Genomic DNA, 26,494 nt, shown 5'->3' with positions numbered 1-26,494 from the left:
GAGAATGTGCAAACTCCACACAGACAGTCGCCCGAGGCTGGAATCGAATCCAGGTCCCTGGTGCTGTGAGACAGCAATGCGAACCACTGAGCCACAGAAACTTGGCTCAGAGATGGGCAGGACTGGCAGCTCAATGTTCTGAGGTATAGATGCTATTGAAAGATAAAAATGGGAGGCAAGAGAGGAGGGCAAGTGGCATTTTTGCTCAGAGAAAACATTATGGCTGTATTTAGGGAGGATATTTCTGGATGATCATCCAGTGAAGTTATTTGAGTGGAACTGAGAAATAAGAAAGGGATGATCACCTTTTTGGGATTGTATTTTATGCACCACCGCAGTCAGCAGGGATTTAAGAAGCAAATACGTACGGAGATCTCAGAAGTTAAACTTGAAAGGGTCCAGAAAAGATTTACAAGGATGTTGCCAGGTTTGGAGAGACTTAGTAGGCTGGGGCTATTTTCTCTGGAGCTTTGGAGGCTGAGGGGTGACCTTGTCGAGGTTTATAAAGATTTGTAGCTCAGGTTGAGGTTCTGGATGTGAGTTTGCTCGCTGAGCTGGAAGGTTAGTTTTCAGACATTTCATCACCATTCTAGGTAACATCATCAGTGAGCCTCCGACGAAGCGCTGGTGTTAAGTCCCGCTTTCTATTTATCTGGTTAGGTTTCCTTGGGTTGGTGATGTCATTTCCTGTTCTTTTTCGCAGGGGATGGTAGATTGGCTCCAAGTCAATGTGTTTGTTGATGGAGTTCCGGTTGGAATGCCATGCTTCTAGGAATTCTCGTGCATGTCTCTGTTTGGCTTGTCCTAGGATGGATGTGGTGTCCCAATCAAAGTGGTGTCCTTCCTTATATGTATGTAAGGATACGAGTGATAGTGGGTCATGTCGTTTTGTGGCTAGTTGATGTTCATGTATCCTGGTGGCTAGCTTCCTGCCAGTTTGTCCAATGTAGTGTTTGTCACAGTTCTTGCAAGGTATTTTGTAGATGACGTTCATTTTATTTGTTGTCTGTATAGGGTCTTTTAAGTTCATTAGTTCAAAACGAACGTCATCTACAAAATACCTTGCAAGAACTGTGACAAACACTACATTGGACAAACTGGCAGGAAGCTAGCCACCAGGATACATGAACATCAACTAGCCACAAAACGACATGACCCACTATCACTCGTATCCTTACATACAGATAAGGAAGGACACCACTTTGATTGGGACAACACATCCATCCTAGGACAAGCCAAACAGAGACATGCACGAGAATTCCTAGAAGCATGGTATTCCAACCGGAATTCCATCAATAAACACATTGATTTGGAGCCAATCTACCATCCCCTGAGAAAAAGAACAGGAAATGACATCACCAACCCAAGGAAACCTAACCAGATAAATAGAAAGCGGGACATACACCGGCGCTTCGTCGGAGGCTCACTGATGATGTTACCTAGAATGGTGACGAAACGTCTGAAAACTAACCTTCCAGCTCAGCGAGCAAACTCACATCCAGAGGTTTATAAAGTCATAAGCTGCATGGATAGGGTAAATAGACAGGGTAGAGTTGAAAACTAGAGGGTATAGGTTTAAGGTGAGAGAGGAAATTATTTAAACAGCACCTAAGGGCGAACTTTTTCACGCAGAGGGTGCTGCATGTATCGATGTTGCTGGGACTGGAGGGTTTGAGTTATTGGGAGAGGCTCAGTAGGCTGGTGCATCGAAGGCTGAGGGGTGACCTTACAGAGGTTTATAAAATCATGAGCAGCATGGATAGGGTGCACAAGCAAGGTGTTTTTTTTTTCCCTGGGGTGAGGGAGTCCAAAATTAGAGGTCATAGGTTTAAGGTGAGAGTGGAAAGATTTAGAAAGGACCAGAGGGGTAACTTTTTCATGCAGAAGGTGGTGTGTGTATGGAATGAGCTGCTAGAGAAAGTCGTGGAGGTGGGTACAATTACAACATTTAAAAGGCATCTGGATGGTTACACGAAGAGGTTTGGAGGGGTCTGGGCCAAATGCTGGCAAATGGGAACTCGTCAGATGAGAATGTCTGGTCAGTGCAGATGTGTTGAACCAAAGGGTCTGTTTCTGTGCTATATAACTCCAAGATTACATCCAGTCCAGATAAATAGTACACAACACATACATTTCCCCAGAGGTAGTAAGAACTGCAGATGCAGGAGTCAAAGTCAAATGGTTTCTCTTAGGACAATAATGTCATACTGAAACATCCAAGCTCCCATACAACAATGGCAGTACACCATTCTGGTCAGTCACTGCTGGGGCTGTCCATGAGGGTGCTTACGTCATCTCTGCAAGAATTCTTTCAGTGTGGAGTGACTGTCACACCCAAGCTACCACACAGACTTGGCAGGGCATGGTCCAATGGCAAAAATGCCTAACTTGTCTGGAGGCCATAAGTCTAGGTCACACAAACACATGTGCTACCACTGCTGTCTTCAGTGTTGACAACTCTGGCAAAACCATCAGCGCGAAAATCCCTTTCATTTTTTTCATCAGTTCTAGCTCTAGTGATACAATAGGAGCTTTTCCTCCAATGCTCTATGACAGCTGGCTTAGCACAGATCTGAGAGATCTTGCATACCCGTCCACTATTCCAAGGCAGGACTGCACAAAGACGGGGGCCGAACAATCAGCATTTCAACTGCTGGATCCATCTGCACTCATTTGTAATGGTTAACTCACCACCTCTAGCCCTCAATCCATAAAGCATCAGCAGTGTGATGGAATACTTGCCATCTGACTGATGGGCTCACCTCCAATGACATTGAAGAAGTCGGACAGCATCCAGGCCACAAGAGTCCACCTGAACTGTACACCATTTGCCACCAGCACACATTAACAGCAATGTGTACCACCTACAAGATGTATTACAGCAGCTCACCAAGCCTCAGTCAGCCAGAGATCCCAAACCAGTGGCCTACCACCTAAAAGACCAAAGGCAGCAGTCGAATGGGATCCCCTGCAGACTTCTGTCCAAATTGCAAAATCACTCAACTTTGAGATATATTGACTTTCTTTCATCACCACTGAATCGAAACCCTGCAACTCGTTGCACAAATAGATGTTTCAAAGATGGCAGCTGACCACCTCAATGGGGCTAATTATTGCAAGTGATGCCCGTATCCCATGAACAAGCATAGCGAAAGCATTTTGGCAACATTACGGTGGCCACATATTCTTTGGAAACAAACTAGGATAGTGTAGGGGGAGGGGCTGAGATTAGTTCACAGGTCGGTGCAACATTGAGGGCCGAAGGGCCTGTTCTGCGCTGTATTGTTCTATGTTCTATGCTCTAAATGCCGCAAGAAGGTAAAGGAGCAGAAGGATCGGTGGGGGGAAACAGTTACACAAATTACTACAAGTAGCAACATTCACATTATGAAAAGCGTAGTCTCTCAAGGAAGTATGAGAAAAGAATCACTGGAAAGCAAAACTAAGTAAGTGTACCAATCAGAAAAGACTGAGCCGACTGACTCATCTTTCAGTATAAAGGGAGAAACAACTAGAAGGAAGAAAAAGAGCTCAGTGAGGGTTTGAGATATCTGTGTTGGGAGGCCAGGAAGATAGTTAGCACTGCTGCCTCACAGCGCCACAGACCTGGGTTCAAATCTAGCCTCAGGTGACTGTCTGCATTCCACATTCTCCAGGTATCTGCATGGGTTTCCACCGAATGCTACAGTTTCCTACCACAGTCCAAAGATGTGCATATTAGGTGGACTGTCTGTGGTAAATTGTCCATAATGTCTAGGGATTGTCTTCAACGAGTCTTATTGGGCTGAATGGTCCGTTTCTACACTACAGGGATTCCATGGTTAGGCCTGCATCAGCTTGGGAAATGGTGACTTACGATTTGGTGGTGACAGTCATGATCCAGGGAAGATGGGAACAGACAGAGTTGATGATCATGCAGTTTTCTCCCTCCTGACAAGAAAGTGACATGAAGCCTTGAAATTTGAAAAGTGTTTGGTAGGGCTAACCAATGAAATGTGGGAGACGAGAACTCAGGGTCATAACCATCAGGTAGTTGCTGAAAAATAAAAAGGGAATCCAGGAGAAACTTGTGGTTGGGTGGCTCACTGAGCTGGCGTGTTGTTCTGCAGACATTTCATTACCCTGCCAGGTAACATCATCAGTGCAGCCTCCAATGAAGCGCTGTTGTGTTTTCCCACCTGTCATTTAAACTCTGGTACTTCCGGTTCTCTTTCGCAATGGAGTGTGTATATGGGGTCAGATTCTATGGGTTTGTTGATGCTTTCTTAGTGGAGAACTAGGCTTCGAGGAATTCCCATGCTTGTCTCTGCTTTGCTTGTCCCAGGATCCTGGTGGTTCAAATTGGTGGTTATCCTAATCCATGTGGATGGAGAGGAGTGAGAACTGGTCATGTCTTTCTGTTGCCAGTTTATGTCTGTGTACCCTTGCGGTTAATCGTTGACTCAAACCATGGTCAGAACTTGGAATGTGCCCCCACAAGGAGTGAGGTGAAGCATCTCAAGGAAGTTTGGTAAGCACGAGAGAAAGGAATAGTATGGTGATAGGATTAGATTTAAAAAGACCAAAGGCGATTGTGTGGAAAACTGAAATAATGTAAAAAATAAACCATCCTGCACCCGTTGAGCTGAATGGCCTGTATCTGTGTTGTAAAAACTATGTCATCGTGAGGGCTGTACCTTTTTGTCATTTTCATAAGTGGTACAACTGCAGAAATTCAGCGCAAGGTTGGGAGGATTGTAGATTTAAAGTTTTGCTGGAGTTGAAAATCAGCTAGATAGTCAAAAAAGAAAACAGTGCCAGGAATTTTGAGTGGAATTTGGTGATGCAATTGCAAGTTGCTATTGTTGATAGTGATATAAGCAATTTCTCAGCCACAGAAGCTTAGACAGACAAGTGAAGGAATGTGTCGAATGATCTCCAAGCCAGATATCTGTCAACACCCAGATGTCAGTGTATTCATCCACAATGAGGTCATGGAAGGCGACAGGCTGTGTTCCTGAACATGAACATTCTCAAAGCGAGAATAAGTAATGATTTAAAAATTCGTTAGACAAGTGATGAGAGCTGGGAAAGAATTACGAAGGACCTGGGGTAAAAGCTTGGGAAGAGTCTACCAAGAGCAAAGAATAAGACAGTGGTTTGGGAGGCACCATTGTGGAGTTAAGACAGAATACAGCTACCTATTTACTGAGGACTCATCAATTCCTGTTGCACTGAGAATGCTCATTCCCATAATCTTTTATTAGCATCTATCTACAAGATGCTCAGCTTGCAACAGACAAAGGCAGCACAGATAATAGATTCACTTGAATAAATTTCAGTGTAACTAATACCACACAGTGTGTGTAACATCTGCAGTCTGAAATATGTCAAGAACAATGTTGAAAATCAGGCACATAACAGTAGTGCCATTAGATAGATCACAAATATAAATCACAAATGGAGTTTTAAGGTGTATTTGTCTCTTTCCACAGAGAATGGCAGGAGCTTATAGTTGGTAATGAATCAATGTCCCAGCACTTCATCTATCGTGCAATCTGTTCTTATAATCAAAAACACAAAGTATTGTCCAGCCATTAACATGCACAAGCATCAATATAGATCATTTAGTGCTACACTCAACTCCAAATCAAAAGATTATGGGCTAAACCCCATTATCTGAGAATGGGTGGTTTGATGTGTCAACTTTGAAATCAATGAAAACCAAGAACCAACCCATTCACCCATGCCAGTGAAAGTAAAACCAAAATTTTGCATCATTATACATAGAAATCAACAATCATCCTTCAACCATCACCACCAAAAGAAACTCTGATCATTGATTTTCTGATTCCCACATAACTGCTGGAACTGATCTGCAAATGCAACTAAAGACAAGAACTATGCTCTGACTGTGCAAGTTTTTCTTTAATTATTCCAAAATGCACAAACCCTGTTGACCAGGAAACACTGCATAAAGATGTGGACTAAAGGTGTGGACTTCACCAGCTTCAAAATCTCCCCTTCCCCCACCGCATCCCAAAACCAGCCCAGTTCGTCCCCTCCCCCCACTGCACCACACAATCAGCCCAGCTCTTCCCCTCCACCCACTGCATCCCAAAACCAGTCCAACCTGTCTCTGCCTCCCTAACCTGTTCTTCCTCTCACCCATCCCTTCCTCCCACCCCAAGCCGCACCTCCATCTCCTACCTACTAACCTCATCCCACCTCCTTGACCTGTCCGTCTTCCCTGGACTGACCTATCCCCTCCCTACCTCCCCACCTATACTCTCCTCTCCACCTATCTTCTTTACTCTCCATCTTCGGTCCGCTTCCCCCTCTCTCCCTATTTATTCCAGAACCCTCACCCCATCCCCTCTCTGATGAAGGGTCTAGGCCCGAAACGTCAGCTTTTGTGTTCCTGAGATGCTGCTGGGCCTGCTGTGTTCATCCAGCCTCACATTTTATTATCTTGGATTCTCCAGCATCTGCAGTTCCCATTATCACTAGTACAACAGTTGGTGTTTTACCATTTCTGCTTCTTACTTAGTAGTTATATTACTTTATATTTATTACTACTTTAGCTATTAAGTGCTATGAATTCATACCAGTTTCTTACTTCTGATCTTTATGCAGTTGAGGTCATGAAGTAAAGGGGATCAAGCTCAGGACCTAGTCTCACTCAGCTTTTGCAAGTTTTTAATTATTTGCCTGGGCCATACAATTTAGTATCATGAAAGTGAGTCAGCTATTCACTAAGCCGTCAAAAGAAAGTGAAGAAATGGTTTTGAAATTAAACCTCCTTTATTTGAGAGTATAATTCTGGGTTTTAGTAATAAATAATTTAATACGGAAATAATTTGAACTGTTTTAACATTTTTTCTTATTAATTTTCCATCTTAAATGTATAGGAAACTATATATAAAGAATAATTTAAACTTGTAATCAGAATTCAGAAAATTCAATCTTAAATGTACGATCTCAAGTTTCAAGTTAGTAAGCAACGTTCATGACCTTTACAAGTTGGTGCCCATTGGCTGGTGAACATGAGATCTTTGAGAAGCAAAAGTAAAGTTATCCATTTTTTAAAATTCCAGGACAGATTGGAATTATGAATTTCAACTCAAGGGTAATTGCAAATTTATACCTGAATTTATTACTTATAAATATATAAAATTCCAGCTTAACATATTTGATTAGAAATTTCCAAAACGGAACAAATGTAAAACAGTGGGAGAAAGGTTTAGATCATGACACTACATTCCTACCAAAAGACAACATCCTTTTCAGGAATCAAAATAATCAAATACTGACTGATTTATCTGACACATAACGCGTTTTGCTAATCAACGATTACAATTGTAAACAGAGTAACTGTCAAGCTGAGGACAGTTAGAACTGCAGGGACACAGATCAAGTTACAGTACTACAGAAGTCAAATTCTAGTTTCTGCAAAGCAAGTTATAAACAGACTTAGCAGATAGAATCATATCATGCTGCAAGATGCAGCACATTAAACTGACGTATTTTGCTGAATTTTTCTTACCGTCCAAACAAGAATACTCAATTTCCTTCTGACTTTCTTCAGAGAGTGCTAATTCCTAGAGATGAAGACAATGCAGATTTATTTTCACCTTCCAGAATAAATCAATGTCAACTAAGCCAGCGGTAAGAGCATGAGATATGATTTCATTAAACCCTGGGCTGGGGCTGGGGGAGTGAGGTGTCTGAACCATCTAGAGCCCTTGTTTACATCCATGGAGTGAGTGTGAAACTGAAAATGTACATGGACATTAGGTGACAATCAGGTTGATTTCACCAGTCAGTTACCAATTGACATTTACAACTAATTGCTCAAGCTTTATAGCAACAGTTAAGACTGAGGATACTGCTTTCACAGTATGTTTACTGGAATTCAAATACTTTCAGAACCAGCTGATAAGGTCAAATAGCTGCACTTTGAATTTTTAAATTTATAGTAAAGTACTTTTTATGTAGTCATTACTTATGAAACTGGTCACATTTATTGCAAGTGTTTTATTTACAATTTTGTGAAGGCATGCAAGCAATTAAATCATTCAGGGCACTTGATAAACAGCCATCTATAACGTTTAAAAAAAATCAAGAACCTGACTCTCAATCATCTAAACTGAACAGTGAACAATATTAGTTCACACAAGTATATACACCATTCCCTAAATCTCACCTTTACTCACAACTCCCAGATTTCCCCCAGGTCAAGCATTCTTCACTTCTTCATGAAGGTAGGAAGTAATGATGGCTACAGTTCAGCAAACACAAGCAGTTCTCCAGTAACTCATCCAACTATGGTATTAAGTTGGCTCAGCCATCGCAATCTTGCTCAATTCTGAAGGTCATCAGTTCAAACCTCATTCCATGACTTAAGCACATACATCTGGACTGAAATTTCACTGCAGAAACTGGGGATTTGATGTATTATCAGATGGCTGTCTTTGACTCATCTGCCTACTCTGCTAAATGTAAAAGTTTCCCCAGTACCATTCGGAGAAAAGCAAGACCAGAGTCCATCACTCCATCAAAAAAACATAGTAATTTGCCTAATTTCTTTTTGAGAGACCTTTTATTACAAAAGTCGGCTGTACCTTTACATAAAAAAGTGACTGAACTTCTGAGCAAGGGAAAAACAAAGCAGCATTATAAATTCAATACAGATTCATTTATACAGATAAATAATAAGCAATGTGCGAAGTTGATGGCAAGTTGACACTCAATTACGTAGATAAGGACAGATAGTTTTGATAATGGCTACAAAGTTTACACACAATGAAGTTTCCAATAGTTACTCAAGTATCACGATCAGAGTGCCATGCCTTGTGCAGGGAGAGGAGTAACAAGACTGAATGTGGAATTTCATCCAGCTCAACACAGGCCAGGGGATTTTATCCAGGACCACTTTGTTCCGTACAAGTCAAAATCACATCAGCTCAATGCATTTTCTCATGCACACTTTAATCTTATGAGATTTAAGATAGCCCAGGGGCTCTGTGATGGCTCATTTGATAAACACAGTACATGGTGCTATACTATATTGCTCAGAACATTAAGCTCCCGAGTTTGACTCTTCGCCTACACTGAATAAACCAGCAGCTTCACTTACCACAGTATCTCATGTGCTTGGGAGAGGAAGCAAGTGTTAAAATCAGGATTCCTTTACAAAACAATCTCTTCTTGAAAGTAGACAATATCACATGAAGATAGGTTTGGAAGATATTTTAATAGCTTCAGAGTCAAATTTCATAGTATGACTTGTAATGAATGAGTGAGTTATCAAGAAGTTGATCGCCCCTAAAAGAAAATCCATCACTAACATTGAACATGCCTAATGATGCCATTTAACACTAATATGTTACCAAATTTAACAAGAATAAAACCAAGACCCAATAGCGGTATGTTAAAGGAGCACTAGAAAATATATTGGTTTCAAACAAGCATTCAAGCATTAGAGCCACAAGCTCACATTCTGGTACCATGTTGACTGAACCTGTGTTTTAAAATGCATGCATTACCAAATATTAAAGATTTATTTGCTTCTCAATCATTTCACTTCAAATATTTACTCTGGTGTTGGTGTTGAAAACACTGGCCCCGAAGTGAGGAGGGTCCATTGCACCAGTATGAATGCAAGCCCTGCTTGCGCAAACCGTTTGAAAGATCTCCTCCAATTCCCAAAAGGGAATCATTTACACATCGATGCCCACAAGGATCTTACAGAGGCGCTCACCCCATCCCAATTTACACTCGCAACAAAAACAAATTGCATTCATTTAGCGACTTCAACATTACAAAATGTCTCAACCATGAGATGAAAATTGATGCTGGGCCACACAAAGAGATATTAGGCAGATGAGAAATGATTGGTTGGAGATAGGTTTTAAGGAGCAACTTTAAGAAAGTAAGTTTGCGAGGTTCAGGGAAACAAAAATAAAAGGAGCTTTGAGCCACAGCAGCCAAAGGCAACCAAGGCAGAACCAAAGGATTTCAGGGATGGGCTCAATGCCAGAATTAGAACAGCACAGACCCTGGAGGGTTGCAGGGCTAGAAGAGATCAGAGACAGGGGTAGAGCAAGACTTTGGAAGGATTGGTACACAAGGATGCAAATTTTAAAACTGAACTGTTCTCAAACCAGAAGGCAAAGTCAGCAAACACAGAGCAATACGTGAAAAGGACCTAGTGCTCAACATGGTATCCCCAAAACTTTCCACATATTTTCTCTGGAAAATTAGTTTTAACAAGACATTATGCCAGCACAATTCACTTGGTGATATGCTTGGAAACAGACCTCAGATCAGGAGGAGGGATGGAAATTGAATATGGTTCATAATGATTACTCTTTGCTACTTTTAGCTACATGGTGAAGCCCCATTTTTGATTATTCTGTCCAGGGAGAGCAGGTCTTTGCATACCTTTTACATTGTACCACACATTTTTTTGTTTTTCTCACAATTAGATTCCAGGTCTGCTAGATTCTTCTGCAAACGCGCAAGGGTTGTTTCCCACATTAACTTTCCCCAGTCAAACCTCCTTAATCTGACTCCACATTTGTAAGCTGGTCTACTTGTCCACAATATATTAAGTTCCTCAAATGCGAAGCCATTTATGTTGTGGAATGTAGCCACTGAAAAGGAGAACTGTGAGCCTCCTGCTGGCTTACTCCTATAATGTGAACATATTTTAAAATGGAGGTGAGTGAACTTGTCATTTTTTTTTCCTTCTCCACCAGCAATTTGTGCACTGAAGAAGGATTGAGACCATTACACCTTTGTTAACCTATTAATCAGCAGATTATATCAAAAGAAAATGAACAAGATGTCCACTTAAGAACAGTAATTAACTGCAAACTAACATGTATAATTTGACTGTTGCCAAGAACATACAGCAAGGATGTAGAGATTAATAAGGTAGTTTCAGGGAGGCCATTCAAACTTCAAGTTCTAGTCATTACAACACTACCACCTAGAGGTGCATGTACAAACAAAAACTCACATGTTTTGTTGAAATATGTCGTTGCTACAATTCTACAGTCAACATCAGGAAACGTTCACTCTAATATACCCTATTGGTGATGTAGCTTGATGGTGTTAATCTTTTCCAAACAGCACAAGACAATTCAAACTTCAGTCTTTACAGCAGTAGATTCTTACAGTTAGACATCAGGAGGTCATAAATCAGCCTTTCTCTTGCAGATTTATAGCCTATTTTAAAACCAGTGTTAAATCATAATTGAACGGTTTTGGATGCGTACCTGTGATTTAGCAGATGAGCAATCTTTCCTGTGTGTATGAAGGCATGATTTCAAAATAAATCTAACAAAACCTCAAAAATACTAAACAAAGAAACTCTTTAGAGGTATATCCATGTACCATTTGCCACCTTATTAGCATATTATTTGCCCTAGAGCTTTACAATCCATTATCTGTAATGGATACAAACAGTGCAATCTTATTCTATGGGGATATGATCTCTCCATTATCAATAACATAAAAGCCCGGCTTAGAAACATAAGAAGGTATGCAACAAGTAATATTCCAATTAAATTCAATGAGTCTTGGAAATTAAGTGTAAGGGCTACTGGACAGCAAAACCGATCAACAATTAAAAAAAAATAGGGTCCACAAACTTAGTCCAAAATACTACATTTTTTAAAAGGCAAAAGCATGAACATCTGTTGGAGGGATTTTGTTTGGAAGAATTCTGCATTCCAGACCACAGTATAGCATTCACTCATTCAATTATTCTTTGCTATAACTTTTGTTTTCGGACAAGTGATCAGAAATGTCATTGCTGTTATTGTACAGTAACTGAGCAAGTCAAATTCCATTGTTATTACATAGGGTTTCAAGATATTTAGTTTCACCTAGGAGCCCACCTTTCCTGAATGTAGCTATTGACAATTAGCCTTATTACTTAAAAAAAATCTTATTTTGCTTTTCTTACTTATTATTTCAAGATGTTAAGCTGGACTTTGGTGATTTGTAGTTAATAATTCCACCAACTTTTGTGAAAATCAAATTTTTTGCTCTGACAATGTAGAAATTCCAACTCATTCATATAGTTATATTTGAGTGAGAGCTGGATGTTTTCTTTCACAGTATGTGGTAATTCTGGTATGATTAGCATTTGTTACCCATCCCTAGTTGTCTTTGGTAAGGTGAGATTTCCTGAACTGCAACAATCCAAGCGAAACAACTTAATACAACTGAGAGACCATTTCAGAACATAGTTAAAGGTCCAACACATTCCTAGGATTCTAGAATTATATGCAGGTTAAACAACTAACTCAACTGAATGCAAGCTATCCATAAGGAACAAATTAAACAGAATGAGACAAATGCCCAAAGTGAAGTCAGAATTGCTTGTGGTTTTCTTTATTTATTCACAGGATATGGAAGCCTCTGGCTAGGCCAGTATTTTTTGCCCTTCCCTAACTGCCCAGAGGGCAGTTAGCAGTCAACCACATCCCTGTGGGTCTGGGGTCACATGTAGCCAGACCAGGTAAGGACGACAGATTTCTTTCCCAAAGGACATTATTGACCAAAATGGATTTTTACGATAACGGATAATTTCATGAAGAATTCCAAATGTGTATTTGAATTTGAATTTGAATTCCAACAGTACCTTGGTGGAATTTGAATCCACGTCCTCATGGGTAGAAGTCTGGGCTTCTAGATTTCTCTCAGTAAGATTACCGCTCTGCCGCCATCAGCAATAAGTGTTAGCAAGCTGCTTGACAATCAGAGGCATCCGAGCAAAGTGTGATCCTGCCTTCGCTTGTTGGTCAAATATGCATAGAACAGCAAATATCACTGGAAAGAAATCAGCAATGGGGCTGAGTTTTCTTATCCTTGACCAACTCTCGGATGGAACAATTTCTGAACTTAAGTCACAAAGAAAAGGAATTTCCAAGGCAATAGACAAAACCATGCTAAAGAATTTCATTCCTTAAATACAGGAAATATTAATAAAAACAGCTTCCATATTTCTAACAGGCTTTCCCAAACACAACTTAAAACATAATTTTGGTGTAATGCTTTTTAACAACACTTGTGGCAGAAACAGAATTCAGAACTAAGGTTAAAGGTGTGCAAGGTATGTTGGCCAAAACAGCACTGAATGCAAGCAATGTGCCTCGTGCCAAGTGCAAATGCAAATTTATTCCTTTGCATCAGATAACTAGGTGACCAGAATATCATTCCAACAATCCAGTACCACTTTGAAAACAAACAGCTATGCCTGAATCTCAATATCCATCATGTGTCACAGACTCCTTTGTCATACCTGCACTTGAGTAAGAGTGTGTGAAGCTAAAAACTAACTCAACAGAATGTAAACTATCCATAAGGAACAAATTAAACAGAATGAGATGAACGTCCACGCAAAGTCTGAATTGCTTGGGTTATTTTTAAATTCACTCACAGGATGTGGGCATCTCAGGCTAGACCACCATTTATTATCCATTAACCTAAAACTCAGTTAAAAGTCAACTACATTGCAGCGGGTCTAAAGTCACATGTAGGCCAGGCCAGATAAGGTTGGCAGATTTCCTTCCCGAAAGAGCATTAGTGAATCGGATGGGTTTTTTTGACAATCAACAATGGTTACATAGTGCTATTAGATTTTTAATTCAAGATTGTGTGTGACACACACTATATTCTCTGTCAACTAAGCATCACCACCACACTAAATTAACCAATATATGAATCCACATTGAACAAGCAAAAACAGGGACATTATACTGCACTGAAACATTCAACTGTGTCGTACAAGCTTATTTTACATATATTACAGAAGCACTATATTCATATGTATATATAGAATATCATTTGTATTTGGATGCCATGTTTATTCCACAGTTAATGATGATATGACTATTCATTTACTAGCTAGATGTTGTCTCCTATTAAAGAAAGGAAAGTTGTGCCTATTTAGCTTCCTCTGTAGTGTCCATTTTACAACAATCCCATTTTTTGAGGGGAAATAACTGTGCAATTGCAAAGCATAACAATCTAGTACTGCTCAGTGTTTAAAATTTCATATACATTATTTGTTATTGACCACCACATGTCTGAAAAATAGAATTCTAAACTTTACTTCTGTTTCTGACTAAGATCAGACCAAGTGTTTGAACACCACACGAAAGAAGAATGGCTACAGAGTGTTGCGAATATTCTACAGATCTGCCCGTTCATGTTTACAATATGGTTTAGCGCTAATCCACATTTTTTACCCTGATGGCTGTGAAGGTAAATTTGATCAGATTCAAATAATTTGGTCAGAATGGAGCCCAGAGATTCATACTGACCAAAACGTTGGCACAACCTGAATTCTCCAAACAGCAACAGTAATCCTTCAGCGGGGAATGAAAAATTTGCACCAGCTACAGTAAACATTCCCAGTAGTGAAGATTAAGATGCATTCACTGGGCAAAGTAGGGAGACTTATCAAAGAGATTTTAATTTTGACACTGAGTGACAAATGAGAAAAATCATAGCACAAACCAGCAGCACTAAAATAATACTTTTTTTACAGATGACCTATTCTCTCAAACATTGTAGAGGCACTTGCTATTCATTTCTGATTGCATAAAATGCCTATTTTATCTAGACAAGAGTCTCACCAGTGAGACAAGAAGAATGCCAATTGACAATGAAGTCAAACAAAGAGTACTTACACTGGTTTAACATTACAAACAATTATCACAACATCTTATACAAGCACATTTGGTAGTATTATTTAAGAAAGAAGGAAGGAATAAACCAGGAAACTACAGGCCAGTCAGTCTAAACTCAGTGGTCGGGAAATGATTGGAAGCAATTCTGACGGACAAAGTTAATCAAGGCCAGTCGGCATCATTTTGTTAAGGAGGGGTGATGTCTGACGCATCATCCTCCGATACTTCTGCCATCGACAATCCGAAACCACCACCCAAGACATTTTTCCATCCCCACCCTTGTCTGCTTTCCGGATAGACCACTCTCTCCGTGACTCCCTTGTTCGCTCCACACTGCCCTCCAACCCCACCACACCCAGCACCTTCCCCTGCAACCGCAGGAAATGCTACACTTGCCCCCACACTTCCTCCCTCACCCATATCCCAGGCCCCAAGATGGCTTTCCATATTAAGCAGAGGTTCACCTGCACATCTGCCAATGTGGTATACTGTATCCATTGTACCCGGTGTGGCTTCCTCTACATTGGGGAAACCAAGAGGAGGCTTGGGGACCGCTTTGCAGAACACCTCCGCTCGGTTTGCAATAAACAACTGCACCTCCCAGTCGCGAACCATTTCCACTCCCCCTCCCATTCTTTAGATGACCTGTCCATCATGGGCCTCCTGCAGTGCCACAATGATGCCACCCGAAGGTTGCAGGAACAGCAACTCATATTCCGCTTGGGAACCCTGCAGCCCAATGGTATCAATGTGGACTTCACCAGCTTCAAAATCTCCCCTCCCCCACTGCATCCCAAAACCAGCCCAGTTCATTCCCTCCCCCCACTGCACCACACAACCAGCCTAGCTCTTCCCCTCCACCCACTGCATCCCAAAACCAGTCCAGCCTGTCTCTGCCTCCCTAACCTGTTCTTCCTCTCACCCATCCCTTCCTCCCACCCCAAGCCGCACCTCCATCTCCTACCTACCAACCTCATCCCACCTCCTCGACCTGTCCATCTTCCCTACCTCCCCACCTATACTCTCCTCTCTACCTATCTTCTTTTCTCTCCATCTTCGGTCTGCCTCCCCCTCCCTATTTATTCCAGAACCCTCACCCCATCCCCCTCTCTGATGAAGGGTCCAGGCGCGAAATGTCAGCTTTTGTGCTCCTGACATGATGCTGGGCCTGCTGTGTTCATCCAGCCTCACATTTTATTATCTGTGATGTCTGACCAACTTGATTGAACTTTTTGAAGAGATAACCAGGTATGTAGATGAGGGCAATGACTTCACCAAAGATTTTGAAAAGTTCCTGCATGGAAGACTGATAGCGAAGACAGGAGCCCATGGAATACCAGGAAATTTGGTAAATTTGATACAGAACTGGCAGGAAGCACAGGGTGAAGGTTTTTTGTTAGTGGAAGCTCATGTCTAACGGAGTCCTCCAAAGGAATCAGTGTTGGGGCCCTTGCTGTTTGTGGTGTATATAAATGATTTAAACTTGAAGGTATGAGTGTTTATCAATCAGTTGGTGGATGGTACAATAAGTGGTGGGATGGTAAACAGTGAAGAGATTAGCCTTAGATTACAGGATGTTATAGGTAGGCTGGTCAGACATGCTGATCAATTCAGATAAGTGTGATGCACTTGGGCAGGATAGACAAGGCATAGGAATACATGATGAATGGTAGGACACTGGCAATGTCAGGGAGTGTGCAGATCCACCAGTCCCCAAGGTAGCAGGCCAGCTAGATAAAGTAGTTAAGGCAGCATTTGGGAAACTTGTCTTTTGTTGGCTGAGGCATGGAGTTTAAGTAGAAGGTGGTGATGCTGGCTCTTCATAAAACATCAGTTAGGTCACAGAACATTGTGTGCAGTTCTGGAACACACATTTCAGGAGGGATGTGATTATACTGTTGAGGGTGCTTAAGAGTTTTACCAGGATTTTGTCTGAGCTTGAGAGGTTTAGTTACGAGGAGAGATTGGATACACTAGGGTTGTTTTCCTTCAGGCAGAGGAGACTGAGGTGAACATGGTCTAGATGTAGAAAATTATCAGGGGAACAGATAGCGTGGACAGGAAGGAACTGTTTCCATTGAAGAAGAGATCAATGACCAGAGGCTTAGATGTAAGGTAAGGGTCAGGAGATTGACAGGAATATATGAACAAGGATTGGTCATTCAGCTCCTCAAGCCTGCTCCACCATTCAAGAAGATCATGGCTGATCTGGGGCCGAACTTCATACTTGGCCCATTTCCCTTAATACCTTTTCTTATCAAAAATTTCTCTGTCACAGGTTTAAAATGTACAACTGATCGAGCATCCACTGTCGCCTGTGAAAAAGAGTTCCAAACATCTACTACCCTTTGAATGCACAAGTGCTTCTTAACATTTCTCCTGAACAGTCTAACCCTAATTCTCAGACTATGCAACCTAGTTCTAGAATCCACAAACTACTTCCACGAGCTATCTTTATCTACTTTGACTTATCCTGCAAATATCTTGAAGACTTCAATCAAATCACCCCTTAACCTTGTAAAATCTGGGAAAACAGGCCTATTTTGTATGATATCTCCACATAGTTTAACCCTTGAAGTCCAAGTATCAGTTTTGTAAACCTACGGTGTACTTCCTCTAAAGCCAATGTATCCTTCCTAAGGTGTGGTGGCTAGATCTGCTCACAGTACTCCAAATGGGGTCTAACAGGGTTTTGTACAGTCACAGCATAACCTCTGCATCCTTCGACTCCAGTCCTCTCGATATCCAGTATCCCATTAGCTTTCTTGATTACTTAACGCAACTTGTTGTGACTTTTTCAGGATCTGTGCACCAGAAGCTCCCAAGCTGCTGAGTAGATGAGAGAATTGTTTTCCCTCCACTCATAGGTAACTCATTACTGTAAGGGTCATAGAGGCAGAAAGCCTCATAACATTTAAGAAGCATTTAGATGTGCACTTGAGATGCCAAGGCATTGAAGGCAATAGGCCAAGTGTTGGAAAATAGGATGAGAATAGTTATGTGGTTGTTTATCCCTGGCACAGACTTGATGGGTTGAAGGGACTTTTTCTGTGTTGGAGATTCTATGACTCCATCTGTTTAAGCAATGACCTGGTAACTTCACTTTCCAACTCAAACTTCAGGAACAAAAATCAAATGTACTGAGTGAATGTAAATCACTTCGAAAACGTAGTCAACATGAGGTATAAAGTGGAAAATCTGTATTAATCACTGATAGAATAAGTGAGGAAATCAAGGGGCACATGGATAAGGCAGGGAGCCGGAGATGACCTTACTGCATGGTGTTGCGAAAGGCTTGAAGAATCATATGGTCTTATCCCGTTTCTTATGTTCTCACCCAAATTTAGAATCACACAGCAATGTTACAAAAGATGCATACTTTTCCACATTACAAACATGAAAACATACAAAATGTTTATTCCAGCACAGTTGATTATGAATATTTTATGTGCTTCTAAAACCTGACACATTTCTTTAGGATAACAAGGTGCAGAGCTGGATGAACACAGCAGGCCAGGCAGCATCAGAGGAGCAGGAAAGCTGATGTTTTGGACTTGGGTCCAGCTTTCCTGCTGCTGTGATGCTGCCTGGCCTGCTGTGTTCAAACAGCTCTACACTTTCTTATCTCAGGCTCCAGCATCAGCAGGTCGTACTATCTCTGAGTGACGTTTCTTTGAGATATGGTTTTCAGTCTCCTGGCTTTGTTTTGCTATTGTTTGATTGGTATTTCCATTTCCCTCTTTTAAAGCACTCCATAACATTTCCCCAGGAGGCAGTGCATTAGTTTATGTTGTTCAATGTTGCCCAAGATATAAGTTACTGAATAAAAATGTGCGGTCTGCACTATACAAATATTGCATTGCAATATTGTTTATATAGATGTATTACATACAAGAATGAACAAACAAGCATCAAGAGTAAGCCTATTGACCCTTTGAGCCTGCTCTCCCATTCAGTAAGATCACAGCTGATCCAAATTTAACTCAAATCTACATTCCTGCATATCTCCAATAATCCTTCATTCCCTTGGTAACCAGGAATCTACCTACATCTGCCTTAAAAACAATTAAGAATTCTGCATCCACTGCCTTTTGAGGAACAGAAATTCTGAAGAATCTCTTCCCTCAGAGAAAAAAAAGATTTTCCTCATCTTTTTTTAAAGGGGTGACCGTTTATATTTAATCTACAACCCTTAGATTGTTCCACAAGAGGAAAACTCCTTTGCATATCCACCTGGTCAAGTCCCCTCAGCATTTTATATATTTCAATTAAGTCACATCTGACTCTTTGAAACTCCACAAGATACAGGACTAGCCTGTCTAGCTTTTCTTCATAAAGACAATCCGCTTATTTCAGGTATGACTCTACTAAACCTTCTCCAGATTACTTCCAGTGCATTAATATCCTCCATTAGTACAGTGACGAGTATGTACATAGTACTCCAAATGCGGTCTCAACACAGTATAATGTCATAAAAAACTGAAGCATAAACTCCTTACTCTTGCATTTAATTCCACTTGTAATAAAACATAGCATTGACATTTCTGTGTAAAATTTATCTCATCTGAACTACTCAAGCCCATCTCCAATTTAGACTTTGGTATAGTGGCCCAGGGTGTGACTAAGCAACAATAAACATTAAAAAGTAATAACCTACTCCTGTTCTTCACAGCAATCTCAGCAGTGCTTAGCACTGCTGCCTCACAGCACCAGGGACGCGGGTTTGACTTCAACCTTGGCTGACAGCCTGTGTGGAGTTTGCATGTTCTCCCTGTGTCTGCATGGGTTTCTACCAGGTGATCCAGTTTCCTCCACTGTCCAAAGATGTGCAGGTTAGCTAGATTGGCCATGTTAAATTGCCCGTAGCATGCACGGATGTGTAAGTTAGGTGCATTAGCCACAAGAAATGCAGTGTTACAGGGGTAGGGTGGGGGATGGGTCTGGGCTGAATGCTCTTTAGAGGGTTGGTGTGGGGCTGTTGGGCCAAATGGCCTGATTCCACACTGTGAGGCTTCTATTTTTGGATGTGACCCAGATACCAACACTCACAATGCATGAGAAAAAAAGCTTCACTTTCTAACAATTAGAACTTGTGGCCTTAACATGGCGTACTTCATTTTAAACAAAATAACGTGCTCCTCATGCAAAGAATATAATGTTTTCCTTAAAATTTGGCATATCATTTGATTTATTGAAATACTACAGAAATACACCTAGTTATCACACCTAAAATGTCTAAATAGTCGATATTTCTGCTAGCCTAACACCTAGTTCTCACCATGACATCTCCACGCATCTGAGTATTATCGAAATGGCAACAGGTAGAAACAACGGAAACCCAAGAATTGTATGAGTCCATGTAAGGAAATCACAAACATGTATCAAGTCATTAAAACCAAAAAGTCTATTAGGATGCCGTTCTTTGTAACAAGAGGGTGAGAGCACAAAGGAAAGAAATTTTGCTACAATGATACATTTTTCTAGTTGGACCACATCTGGAAATACTGGGTACAGTCTGGACCCCATACCTTACAAAGGATGCAGCGACTTTGAAAGGAACACAGCAAAGATTTGGTTTGCTTGTATTTTGAGGTGCGTGGAAAGAATTGATGGAACAGACAAATCAAGAGAAACTTCCGTAGGTGGGTAAGTTGAGTTCAAAAAGTCAGAACCAGATCACTCGAGACAAGTGAGGAAAGGTTTCTTCAAAAATGTGGATGCTCAATGAAATAATAATTTTAAATGTGAGATTGACTGACTTTCTAGGAAAAGATATGAAACCAAGACAAGTGGATATAGCTATGATACATGGTCTCACTAAATAGTGATGGAAAATCCTTGAGTCTGAATGGCCCACTCTTATTCCTTCAGTCCATCAACAACAAAGTAATTATTTTCGACGCGATGATTTCGAGTACTTCCTGTAAGAAGTGTCAAGATACTGCATTAAATTGGTCACAGTGGGTGAGACATAGTTTGAAAATTAAACATCACATTTGCATTTCCAACCACCCATAAACAATACATCAACAGTCTACAAAATGAATTTCCACAGTTCACCACTAGACAGCTTTGCAAGCAAGGGTTTTGGAGACACAACCGGTAGTACGACCATAGTCCAGTTACCAACTCTGGACATATTTCTTAAGGTTTCATGTTAAAAACTGCAATCCAATAAGTGTCTTTCCCTCCCTAAGATTTTAATAGCGTATCAAAAAAACAAACAAAACCTTTAAAACGTTAAAACAGTTTCAACTATAATTTTTCTCCAGTGCTGTTGCAGTGGCGTTTTTTTTAATCCTGAGAGATACAAAAGGATTGGAACTGCTAACAGGTTATTTGCTTGTTTTCACGTTTGATTGCAGCCCTGAGAGTTCTCTAGTAGATAATTATACTTGATCTTTCAAGGAAAGAAAAATGTTTATTTTGTCAAATTTTTTTCTAAACCTTCCAGTTAGTATTTAACCAAATCTTGTATTGGGCTTAACATTACAAAGTGCCAACCTCTCCTGAAAATGTTGATACTGTTCTGCGTCACATGACAGGTGAAGCGTGTTACAGTGCTGAACCAGGAATTTATGGTCACCAGATGGGGATGCAGTATTTAACTGCAAAAATTATAACAATTTAAAGAGACAAGACGGTCATGCAGAAAACTTCTTCAGACCCGCGGAGAAACAATGTCTAAACTGTATGGGAGGAGAAGGCACTCTCTTACTGACTGAAATTAATAAAACTCACCACAAAAATAGGAAGTTGGTCTCCTGGATGCTTCGGAACGGTTTCCCCCTGGCTGCCAGTTAGATGAAGCTGGTGAAAAAGCTTGGAATGAAAGTGCATTTCCTCAAAATTGCAGAAAACCACCAGACAAGCGGGACAGGCAAAGCGCCTGCTCCAAGGGCGCCCTGCAGCTTCCTCCATGATTGAAGAACTTGTACAGATTCTTCCCCTGAAGTTAATCGGCGTTTACAGCAAGGCAACTCACTCCAGCGCCAAACTGATGCCACAAGGCACGCATTCGTCTGCTCAGTTTAGAGTCACTGCCCAGCGTGTTGTGTGCAGCTTTACCTGGAGTTTACCCTGCTGTTTGTGGGCTGTGTTGTTTGGTAAATCCCCGGGCTGCGGGAATCGCCACAAACTGCGGGCAAACAGGAAACCAAAAAGGAAGGGGGAGGGGGCTTCGGCTACAGCCTCAGGGAAGGGCTTCTCTCTCTCTCTCCGTCTTTCTTGCTCAATGAAACATTGTTTGGCGTGTGACAGGTGCAAATAGGGGTAAAAGTGAAGCCTTTGCCCCTGAAGCGGGTGGCAGGTGATACTGAGCGAAGAGTTCACCCTGAGACTGTATATTGCCGAGAGCTGCTCTGGCTGTTATTGTGTGGCTCCCAGTGTAAATTCAGCTATGCCTTAGCCCTGAAGCGCTCAGCGCATCCTGTGTTATCAAAGAGACATCAGCCAACGTTAACTAGCGCCTACTCCCCGTCCCTTATCACTTTTACGCCTGGCACGTTAAAGTCGTAAAATAGGAAAATAACTGAACGCGGACCTACAGACTTGTCGATCATAATCTGACAATTTAACAAGTTTTTCGACAAGATGTCTTATTCCTGTCACTTATCAAACACATGAATCAATTATCAGTATACTTGTTAAACATCGTGTGTGTTTGTTTAAATATTCCAGCACCTCTTAGCATTGGGCAAATCCCAGGTTTCCGCGCTTTGATTTCCAGGTCTTCCTTCCCTCCTTATCTTGCACGGTCTCGCCCTTCGTTATTTATCAATGTTCCCTGGCTTCAGAGACTTGCCCAGTGCTTCACCAACAAGACTGACACTTAGCATTCAATGCTTGCTCTCAGAACACTTGCCCTCAAAACAAAATCCCTTTGACCAGCAAGACTTCAGTTCCCCACTGGCTTCTAAAATAATTCAGTTGCTGCCTGTGTTAGAGGAGTTATGGTGCAAATTCTTAAAACTGATGCATACACATATACAAAAATGACGAATTGTGTACTCCAATTTAATGGTTATTTAGTAAGTGTTAGCTACTCTTATCTCGATCTCTGCAGTTTGTAACGAATAGAAAAGTCTGTGAGGATAGGTGTATACTTGGGCGCTTTCAACTCCATTTTCTGATCTATTTTCTAATCACAGAAACATTTACACGAATAACATTTCTCCAAATCTTAGAGGGATTGAAAATATACAGGAGAGGGGGAGGTTTAAATTGTTACAACGTAGGGACTAGGGATTGAAGGGTCGCCCTCACTGCCACCTCATTTGATTTTAATAGCGGTGTTGAATTTTTTAAAGGGATGTATTTCAGTACGCTCTTGATTGTATGGATACGTACAAAGAATTAGCAAATAATTAACAAATAAAGAATAAATGAATGTGATAAATGAGGAGTTAAAAATAATTAAAATGTTAAAATACATCCTGACTTCTGATTCGCGTGGAAACACACTAACACTCGAAGTAAACATGCAAAGATACAAATTACAGAAGTGAACCTTGACCAAATTTAAGGTCAATAAGAATAATGAGCTCACTGGTTGTAACTGGCTGATTTGGATGAAGCCAACAGTCATTGACTGTAAAGGAGACAGGAAGGACTACAAATGCTGGAAGTCGAGAGTCAATAAATGTGGAGCTGGAAAAGCACAGCGGGTCAGGCAGCATCCGAGGAGCAGGAAAGTCAACCTTATCAGGCCAAAACCCTTTGTCAGGCCTGTAAGTTTATTATTGGTTGAAAGGAGAAGTAGCTCCTGTTAGTCCCAGAAGCAAATGCAGTTTTTTAAGAATGTCTTCACTTTTTCTGTTTTCACTTTAACTTCCCTTTTCCTATTGTTTTATAATAGTTAATATGAACAACTGTTAAAGACTATACAACAAGTGGTGCTCTCACAATCTAAATTATGTGGGCATTTGGGAAAGAGTAGCACGCTGTAGTACAGGAAACCGACTTGATATGGTCTAAGGACAGATAACCTCTGTAGATTCATTATTATAGCTGCAGTTACTATAACAGTTGATCAAACAGGTGATAATGGAAGGAGGATGCATTAATGTAATCTATTTTCAATAAAGTGTCACCTGTTCCATCTATGTACCTTCTTTCTTGGTTTCCTCCCTCTACATCAACCATGAGGGGTGTTTCTAGCTGGTAGCATTTGAACTGGTGCATAGTTGGGATTTAAATATCGTGCCAGTGACACAAATTCCTTAAGATTCCAGCAGCAGTGAGCACTTCTATCACTGATGAGTGTGAGACAGCACGGGTATGATACTGTAAAAGCATGGTCCATATATGATGACACAAGCAATTAATAACTGTGTGAGATAATGTGCTACAACTTAATGAGGCAAACATTCCATTAAAATCCCCAATATTGACAATTAGCTGATTTCCAGTAATATTCAGCCCTAAGTGTATTTTTTTAAAATGAGGATATCTGGCCAAAATATGACTGTGGCTGCCAGGAGACAAAGGGACGCTAGAATGTCATACCTGACAGACGCCTCAAAAGCATGGACTTTAAATTAAGAAATGCACCACATACCATAATTTCCTAGCATTTAGCTCAGACTGAGAATATGATCGGAGAAAAGACAGAAGTCTGGGAAAGAGACATATTTTGTGGCTTCTCCATTCAAGAGTACACAAGAACACAGGTTAAAAGCCAGTTCAATTCAGTGTGTACGAGCTAGTGAAAGAAGCTGTGTCAGTGAGCTGAGGTGCTCTCAAGTACAAGCCTGGTTCAAAGAAGATGAGAACAGAAGCAAGCCATTCAGTTTGTCAAGCCTGGTCCACCATCCATACCATCTCCATAACCCTTTTGGCCACTGATAATCAAAAATTATCAACCTCTCAACATACTTTAAGATTCCACTATCTTCTGAGTAAGAAAATCTCTCATCTTCATTTTAAAGGGCATCCCCCTATTTTTAACTTGTACCCCCAGTTCTAAACTCCACAAACAAAGGAAATACCTTATCTGCATTTGCTTTGTTTATGCCTTTAAGTTTTTTATAGGTTTCTGTGAGATCACCTCTCATTTTTTAATTCTCTGGCAAATACATGCCTAGTTTACCCAATCTCTCTTCACAGGACAGTCCTACCATTCCAGAAACAAGTCTCATCAACTATTGTTGCATTCCTTCCATGGAAAAAATATGTTTTCTGAGTTAAGGAGATCAAAACAGTACACAGTACTTAAGATGAGATCTAATTAAGCTGTAAAAATAAAAGGATATACAGGTTAGTATCTCTGGGTCCTTCATGAAGTGTAGGAAGTTGATAGTTAAAGAATTCAACTTCAAAATTCTTGGCTTTGGATGTTAATTGAAATTCTTTTATCATGATTTCTTTTGACAGTGGCTGGCTGGCAACACTCACAGCTGTCCTATAAAGTTGTACTTAAATCCTTTTGCAATAAAGGCTAATATTCCACTCGCCTTCCTAATTGCTTGCTGCACCAAGAATACATTTTCATGACAAATGAATGAGGAAATCCATATCCCCGAGTACATGTACACTGTCCAACCTCTCAGCATTTAAGAACTACTCTGCGCCCTTACTTCCAAAGTGGATCACCTCTCATTTCCTCACACACATTATATTCCATTTGCCACACTCTTGCCCATTCATTAAGCTTGTTTAAATCTTCCTGAAAATGTTTTACACTTATCTCACAACACACATACCTGCTTAGCCTTGTGTTATCTGCAAATTTGGAAACATTACATTCAGTCCCAATCACCAAATCATTGACATATATTCTGAACAGCTGGGACCCTCGGACTAATCCTTGCAGTAACACTCAGGGATGTAAGCTATCTGGTCGTGGGAATTATCACTTTCAGCCCCATTAATATCACCAGGACAACATTCTTGCCAATTTTAATTTCCTTCAATTCCTACTTAGTCACTTGGATCTCTAATTCGAGGAGAATTTGTAGATCTCCCTCAGTGAAAACAGACCCGAAGTCATCATCTAGCTTCATTGCCATTTTTCTGTTCCTTATTATAATTTCTCCTGACCCTGCTTTTAATGGATTGCCATTCATCCGAATCAAATATATCTTTGGTACATACTTGTAGAAACTCTTACAGTTCATTCTATTCTTTCTTGGGCTTGCTTCGCTGTATTCTAAACATGTCCCAATCCCCAGGCTTATTATTATTTCTGGCCAATTTGTAAGCCTTTTCTTTTAATCGTATACGATCTGTAACTTCAGCTAAGTTTGACTGCCTTTTTTGTATTTCTGCACTTTGAAGGAATTTATAATTTTGGTCAATCATGCAATAGTTCTTTAAAGAAGTCTATTTCCCGTGTACTATCATACCTTTTGATATGTTTTCCCAATCAAGCTCAGACACCTTGTCTCTCAAACTTTCATGCTTTCCCTTATTTAGCGAGGGTGCTGTGAATTTCACAGTCAAAAAACTGCCCATTAGTCACCCCTGCATTGAAAGTCTCTTGCACTTTCAGTGTTAGAAGTCAGGTACTCAGCAAGCCAGTCAAATGAGCAAAAGCAGGAAGGAGTCTCTTGCTGTCAACACTAATAGCCAGCCACTGTCAAAAGAAATCAGAACAAAAGAATTTCAACTACCTTCAAAGGCAAGAAGTTTCAAATCAACCTCTTAACTATCAATTTTCTCCTATCATCTCTTCAGAAAGGACCCAGAGAGATGTACCTGTATATCTTTTAACTTTTATCTACTTAATTCACTTTTCACTCCTAATCTGTATATGTGTATTTTGTTATTACTTCTTTTCCAGCTGAGTAACCAATAAATTCCAA

At 40.6% G+C, this 26,494-nt stretch overlaps 1 protein-coding gene across 1 annotated transcript in view; it reads right to left on the bottom strand.

Moving 5' to 3' along the window:
* The window catches only part of LOC125461428 (tensin-3-like), a 386,950-nt gene extending 365,109 nt beyond the window's left edge, over nt 1-21,841 (bottom strand). The window contains exon 1 of the mRNA XM_048550197.2: nt 21,432-21,841. Within this exon, the coding sequence (XP_048406154.2) occupies nt 21,432-21,611 (180 nt within the window). The 5' untranslated portion in view covers nt 21,612-21,841. The remainder of the gene's footprint in view (nt 1-21,431) is intronic.
* Between the last annotated feature and the right edge of the window lie 4,653 nt (nt 21,842-26,494).

Source organism: Stegostoma tigrinum, chromosome 2, assembly GCF_030684315.1.
Source record: "Stegostoma tigrinum isolate sSteTig4 chromosome 2, sSteTig4.hap1, whole genome shotgun sequence".
NCBI classification, from domain to species: domain Eukaryota; kingdom Metazoa; phylum Chordata; class Chondrichthyes; order Orectolobiformes; family Stegostomatidae; genus Stegostoma; species Stegostoma tigrinum.
The sequence above is the reverse complement of the archived record's forward strand: the minus strand, read 5'-3'. Positions and strand labels throughout refer to the sequence as shown.